Source organism: Diprion similis, chromosome 10 (genome assembly GCF_021155765.1).
Source record: "Diprion similis isolate iyDipSimi1 chromosome 10, iyDipSimi1.1, whole genome shotgun sequence".
NCBI lineage: Eukaryota > Metazoa > Arthropoda > Insecta > Hymenoptera > Diprionidae > Diprion > Diprion similis.
The window spans coordinates 3,471,633-3,479,237 of record NC_060114.1 but is presented as its reverse complement, the minus strand read 5'-3'; the positions used below and the strand labels follow the sequence as shown (position 1 = coordinate 3,479,237).

At 46.5% G+C, this 7,605-nt stretch overlaps 1 protein-coding gene across 1 annotated transcript; it reads right to left on the bottom strand.

Moving 5' to 3' along the window:
* Positions 1–6,747: 6,747 nt before the first annotated feature.
* LOC124411386 (golgin subfamily A member 6-like protein 6) lies at positions 6,748–7,605 on the bottom strand. Its single transcript, XM_046890478.1, has one exon. It carries the CDS (start codon positions 7,603–7,605, stop codon positions 6,748–6,750), a length of 858 nt encoding a protein of 285 aa, XP_046746434.1.

Below are 7,605 nucleotides of genomic sequence, written 5' to 3'. Positions count from 1 at the left end.
TAATAGCGTTTAAAAAAGCTTGTGTCGCTAAAATATTACGTGACGGTTCGTGGTCTGGCAAAGCTATTCGCGACAGTCGCTCTATGTCTTGTCCGAGAGAGGCAAGGTCTTCGTCTCGTCCTTGTCTCCTAGTTTGTAATTGAGCAGTATATAATTTTGTCAAATGATCATTACCGTATCTTAATTTCAACGCGGAGCTGAGCTTTTCGAAGTCAGAAATTTCTTCTTCTGACAAAGCTGTCAATACGTTCAAAGCTGGCGTTCTAAGACAAGAGGCAAGGCTATGAGCTTTCATGGCGGAGTCCCATTGATTATGTCTAGCAATTGTGTTAAATTGTCTTTCATATTCTGCCCACGGAATTTTTCCGTCAAAAATAGGCGGTTTTAACGCACAGATAGGTTTTTCACATGTTTGAGAGGGGACTCGGAATACTCTCTGATTATCTATTTGATTTGATTGTGGGAAATGAGGTTGAGCATTTGATGGTGGCTCGGGAAAGTAGGTCTCGGTTATTATTCTAGGTCTCGAAATCGGAGAACAGTCAAGTTCTCTAATAATAGGGACAGACCTTGAATCCTGGGGAGCCTGATCCGAAAAGATCTGGCGAGGAGAAGGATGAGGCGTGGGGACAGGAGAATTTTGAGGTGTGGCTGCAGACTGGTGTAACGACTGGAAGGTGGACATCGTTGTAGTAAATAGATCATGGAACCGTTCTTCCGAACGTGTCTGAGCCTCTTGTTGTCCCCGTAGAAGATCCATCAGATGCTGCTGATGACATTCAGCTGCTTCACGTTGTCGTTCAGCAGCTTCTCGTTGTCTCTCAGCTGCTTCCTGTTGAGCCTGAAGGACCTTCAGAAGGTCTAAAGCGGTGACGGTGGACGTCGAAGGTGTTGTAACAGGGGTCACCGTCGGTGCAGCTTCTGGAGCCGCAAAAGTTGGCTCGGGAACTTGTAGGTCTCCTCTCAGTGAGGGGCTATCTCCACAACTTTCCCGGCGGCGTGAGCGGGTCGAACGACTGACACTCATCTTCAAATTCGCGCACTGAATTGACTCACGAAAGAAAAGCTTTAAATCCCGATTCTGACACCAGTGTTACACTTTTTAGTGTAACGAATAAAACGAGGGTAAGAAGCTTAGTTAGGTGAGCAATTAAAAGGCGCTAAATGAGAAATATGCTTTGAGAAAAATGTATTTGGGGTAAAGAACGTGTTATCAGCTCAAAGTCTGAAACAGATCTGTTTTTACAATAATAGCGGTTGACGCAGCAACCTTATTCATTTGATGACATAAGAAGACTTAGTTTTCTTGCGTCACATGCCGACTACTAGATCATTAGAAAAGGGGGTAAAACGGGTGATTTTATCCTTTGTAACAATATATTTATTTAACTGTATGAGTTATGTAATGAACATATGGACTGTAACGTAGCATTTTGGAATGGCCCGTTACAAGGCCAAAAATCTGAAGGAAACTACCGTAAAACGCGTCCCTGGCGGGGTTCTCCAAGAAAGCTCGATACGAAATAGGCGAAAAATACTAGTCACTAATATTTTCTGTATAAATTTTGTAATCCCGCGCTTCGGCGCAAGCTAAACAGGTACCGCAACCACGATCATCGAGGGATCAACACATTTCGTTGATTCACCGAGGGATCAACATTTACCGAAAACTACAGTTCCAGCTACCGACGAATTCAACTACCGTTCCGTAATTATGAATCTCCCGTACAACTTCGAATGCCTACTTTTTCGGATGCCGTAAGGTCGACATTAAGGGCATACCGTAGCCTGTCGTCCCCCGACTTACCGGCCAGGAGCCGGACCGAACCCAAAACACTACGTCCAGAATTGATAAAGCCCTCGTTCTGAGGATCGACGCAGCCTTCTTGTCAGTAAGGGCTACAATCAGTGTGAGTCATGGTCCATGGACATTGCGGTGCTGTAAGCCGCCGTGTGACTGCATGGTTTTTGTGATATATCGTGGGCAAAAGGCCACTGCCTATACGACGAAGCCGGTGGAGGCAAATAATGAGGAGTTGCACTCCATCCGGTAACCTTCCAGAGGTAGCCTACGTACCTGCCCTCGTCAAGGGAACCCCCAATGACAGGCAACCTGGACAGTATAACTCAGCAGCCGGAGAAAAGTACGTGTTGGTGTCAACTACGCATCATCTAGCGGTAATTGTCGGCAACGCGTAGCCGATATTCGCCAGAGGGATGACCCAATTATGGTGGGGATCGAATGACCACTGAAGGGGAGGAAGAATCACCTGACGATAACGGCGAGATCGCTGATCCGGACTCCGAACTCTGCCTATTCTACGCTCAACCCGCCAGGGGACAGCACATCGAATATCTTGCTCTCGTTGATTTAGACTTCCTTCAACTTTCCGTACTCTTCCTCCATCGTTCCTGTTCCTTCTTATTATCGCTATCGCTACCGTTTCTGTATCTTTTTCGCACCCACTATCGTTTTGATGTTTAGCTTCTTTCTTTTCCCATCGATTCAACTCCTTCCTTCTTTAGCTCAGTTAAGTTTACTTTTAATATAAAATCAGTGTCGTTTAACACCGTCACCGACTAAGGTAAGGCTTTTGCTTCTCTATCCTATCGTTATGAAGTTGCTCTCATTTCTGTTTCTCTTATCGTATCTTAATTATCGTTTTGGTTGCATCAAATGATGCCACTATCTTTGTGAATCATGGTCCACGGACGTTGAGGTGCTGTAAGCCGCCGTGCGACTGCATGATTTCGTTATATAATTAATATCCGAAAACTTATTGTTGAGCGACCTCGTAACTACCGAATAATTATCTTTTGTATCTCTAATTTTCTCTGATTCTCGTAATTTTATGCTAGAATTGCTTTTGTAATTTCCACTGTCTCTTACTATCGCTATCTTTATTTTCTTTACTAGTATTGCCTATCGCTTTGTATAGTAACGCTTATTTTTATTTATTTGCTTTGTGCATGAATTTTGTAACGTATATCGAGCTACTTGGAGTACAGCCGAGCGTAGATTAAGCCGCTAAATACTACCGCACCTTTGTTTCTATCGCTTATGATTGATTTGCATTTCTTATTATATAAATTGCTTTATTTTTGTTTCCCTATAAAGGGGTACAGTTTTTTGCGGACTTCCGCCCTGCTTACAAAAACTCTTAAACCTAAGCCTTAATCCTACTTCACAATATATTTTTTTTATTATTCATACTCCATTCCCTCTCCTCCTCCCTCACACTCCCTGCTACACGGACTCTTCATTACAACCTCTCATTCAACAATTCAGCGGAAAAAGAAAATTTTAAAAAGAAAACCGCTACGCTTTCTCTCTCTCTTTTTCTCTCTCTCTCTCTTTCCTCCATCCTTCACACATTCAACCAGACCTCCGTTTCCGCTGCACTAATCTAACTCCTACTTCCTCCATCCCTCACTTCCCTCTCAACCTTTCCACCTCCTTCAGCTATCTTTCCCCTTGCCCCTCATCGCCTAACACTTCCCCCCTCATCTCCTGCCACCCACGATCCATGCCTAACCCTGAGCAACTCTCCTACACGTGTTCCCACGTCTCATCCCCTAGCCCACATATGCCACACACCCTATTTTCTTCCTTTTCCCAATACCTACCACCCTTCAGCCCATCTCCAAGTCTAAATGTCGCTACCCTACACCATCTCTCCTCACTTCACCCCTTCTTCAAATACCCTGGCACTCCCTGACCTTTTATAAATTTGTAGTCCTTATTGCTATTCGAGCCAACTATCCTTTTCCACCTCTCGTTTTCTTGCCTCTTTCTTTCTATTCTCACTAAGTCCTCCCCCCTCATTTCCCCATCTTCCCACTTTCTTTCTACCTCTCCTAGCTCCCATCCTCTACTTTTATAGAATTCTTGCCTCTCTGCTTCCCACCCTGTCAATCCTCTACCTGTCCTGACCCTCCTTCTCATTTCTACTCTACATCTTCTTGCCAGTTCCCCACCCCTACCTTCTTCTAGCCTTTTCTCATATTTCCATGCCCTCATTCCTGCTTTTCCTTCTAGCAAATCTCTTTGTGTCTCCTCCCTCACCATGTACCCTGCCACCCTCCGCGATACTCCTAACACCCATCTAAGATATCTGTCCTGCGTTCTTTCTATTTCCTCCCTTCTTTTCCACCCCCAGATCTCAACCCCATAACTAATTACCGACCACACTAACTTGTCAAACAACCAAATCCTCCTACTCCAGTCCTTCTCAAATTTCCTTTTCCCTATACCCCAAACCTGCCCCATAATCCTCGCCCCTTTCTTAACTCTTTCCTTTATATGCTCACTCTGGTCGCCGTTACTCTTAAATATATACCCTAAATAATTGTACTTTTCTACCTCCTCAATCTCTCCACCTTCCCAGTTCCAGTGAATTTTCCTTTTTCTCCCTCCCCCTGTCCTGCATCTCATTATTTTCGTTTTTCCTGCATTGACTTCTAGCCCCTTCCCGCCTACGTATCTCTCTAAAGCCCTCATCATGCCTTTCATCTGATCCTCATCCTTTGCTACCATCGCTACGTCATCCGCGTACGCCAGAGTATATATTTTACCTCCCCCTGCTAGCTCCACTCCACCTCCCCCCCCCTCAACGCCCTTTCTCTAACATCTCATCCAGGTCCGCCAAGAATAAAATAAACAACAAGGGGCTCAACGGGCAGCCCTGCGTCACCCCCTTTTCCGTCCAGAACTTTTCCCTCACCTTTTTTCCCAACCTAAGCCTTCCCCATGTCTCTGATATACACACCTCCTAACTAGCCCTTCCCTAACCCCTCTCTTTCTCAGATTATCAATTAGTTTATGCCGGTCCACCGATTCAAACGCTGCCTTGAAATCCACAAACAGCACAACCGTCTTCCCTCTCTTCCTCGCAATTTCCCTATTTATTAAATAATTTAACACATAGATATTATCCACCGTCCCCCTTCCCTCTCTAAATCCTGCCTGACTCTCTGGCAACAACCCCCTATTCTCTACCTCCGCCTTCAACCTTTTTTTTAACACCCCCACATATGTTTTGTAGGCCGCCTGCGTTAGCGTCACCCCCCTGCACTCCCTCACGCTACTCTCCTCCCCCTTTTTCACAACCGGCACTACCACCCCCTCCTTCCAGTCCTCCGGCCATCCCTCTCCTCTCCACACCCTCTGACAAACCCTCCACAACTCTGTTACTACCTTATCCCCCCCGTATTTCCATGCCTCATTAGGAATTCCATCCTCCTCTGCTGCTTTTCTATCTTTCAGCTTGCTTACCGCTTCTCTAATCTCTTCCCTGGAAATCCCCTCCTCCCCCTCCTCCACTTCTATCTGCCCCTGCCTACTCTCACCTACTGTGACCCTCCTTTCCTCTACTCCCCCTAGCAGCCCCCTAAAATATCCATCCCATTCTTTCATCCTTATCTCCTTATTTACCCCTTTCCTTTTATTTCTACCTGCATTTACTACTTTCCATATTTCCCCTTCCGTTCTCGCCCCATTGACCCATGCCTTCCATTTTTCTATACCTTTCTTTTTCTTTCCTCGCATAACTCGTTATATCGCTTCTTCTCACTTATATACGCCTCTTTCCCTATCTCTCTGCTCCTAAACTTTTTCAGACTTTCACTAAGGCTTTTCTTTCCTATCCTACACTCTTCATCCCACCACCCCGTCAAGCCCTTCTTTCTCCGCCTAGCCTTCTCCGTTTCTTTGATGGCTTTTTTAACCTTTCCTTTCAGCCTTTGCCACTCTTCCTCTACACTTCCCCCTACCTCCGGCCCTTCTCTAAAACCTTCTCCAAATTTCTGCACCCCCTCTTTCGTCCAAACCCCTCTTTCTATCTTAGCCCGCACCTTCTCCCGTACACTCACCGTTTTACTTTCCTCCACCTCCAGCCCTATCACTACCGGCATATGGTCCGACTCAACTCTTTCCTCCACCTTCAATTCTATTATATTGTCCTTACTTTTCCTGTCTAACAGCACCAGGTCTATGACTGAGCACCCCCTTTCTCCGACAAATGTCCACTCACCCTCTTCGACCCCTGCAATTCCCCCATTTGCTATTGCCCACCCTCTCTCCTCTATAAACCTACACAACTCTTTTCCCTCCTTATTCAACACTCTATCCCTCGACCTTCTGCGTCTGACTTCCTGCCCCTCTTCATCTATCGTCCATCCCCCTTGCTCTCCTGACCTGACATTGAAATCACCCCCTATTATTACTTTTCTATCCCCATGCACCTCCTCCATCCATCTACTCATCAACCCTTTTTTCCTGTCTAGGTCCCCATTTACGTACACCCCTACCACCCACCACCACTCCTTTCCCAACCTTAGTACCCTTTCTATCCGTCCCTCCACATTCCACTTTCCTGTTTTCCCTACCTCTATTCCCTCTCTCACTCCTAGCGCCATCCATCCTTTTGCCTTTCCTTTTCTTTTCGTTGCCACGGCTTCCTGTATCTCCCATCTAAACCCCGATGTCCAGCTCTCTACAATTCCGTCCCACTTCTTCTTATCCGTCCATGTTTCAACCAAGACCACGACATCCCACCCCCTTAATCCTTCCCAAAAATCTTTCTCTTTATTTTTTTACCCCCGCGACATTCCAGAAACCTATCTTATACCTCACCCTACCTCCTTTACTCTCGCCACCCTTCCCTGATGATCTCCTATCTCCCCCCTTCGCTGATCTGTTTACCCACCCCTCCCGCCTCTCCCTCTTCCCCGCTCTCTGCCTCCCCCTCACCCCACTATCCCTTCCCCCGCCTTCGTCCCTCCCTGCTTCAACAAATCGCCCTCTTGCAGAACGCCCCCTACCGCACCGTCCACGTCGCTGACTACACCTTGCACCCCCCGCACTCTACCCGCCACATCCCTGAGCACCTCCCCTAGCTCGTCCCACTTCCATACTTCCCCATCTATCCATAATTTCCCATATCCTACTCTTACTCTACTTCTCTCTTGCTTCACTGTCGATGCTATCTCTCTTAATTTCCATTGCATTTTTCTTTCCACCCAAGTGAGGTCATCCTCTATTCTCTCAATCCTCCTTCTCAACTCCCTTTTCTTCTCCATCACCTGCCTCTTTTGATCTCTGCTTCCTAACTTTGCTACCCACACCCCTTTTGCCCCCACTTCCCACATCCCCATTACCCCAACCTGCACCCCTTCTTTTTCCTTCCCCTTTACTATATTCGTTCTTTTGAGAATTATGTTCTCCCTACGCACTCCCCTTTCTTTTCTTTCTAGCGACCACTCCATCTCCCTAACTGTCTCTATCGCTTTCCTTGCCATCCCTGCTACTCCCTCCTTCTGTCCGCATGCCTCGTCCGCTATCCTCTCCTGCTCTACCTTTGCTAACCTCTCCTCTTCATTTTCTAATTCCCCGCTTTTTCGTAATTCCACGGCTTCTAATCTCTTACCCAGCTCCCCGACCTCCCCCCTCAGCTCCCTTCTTTCCTCAATCCACTGCTGCTCCCTTTTGCACATTTGTTTTTTCAATTTTTCCATTTCTTCCCTTATTTCCTCCCTTATCTCCCTTTCCTGCCCTTTCACTTCTTCCGATCCTATCTTTATCTCCTCTCTAATCACCCTTAACAT

Bases quoted from the DNA above. Each gene is read 5' to 3' on its own strand.
- LOC124411386 (XM_046890478.1), bottom strand. From the start codon at position 7,605: ATGTTAAGGGTGATTAGAGAGGAGATAAAGATAGGATCGGAAGAAGTG.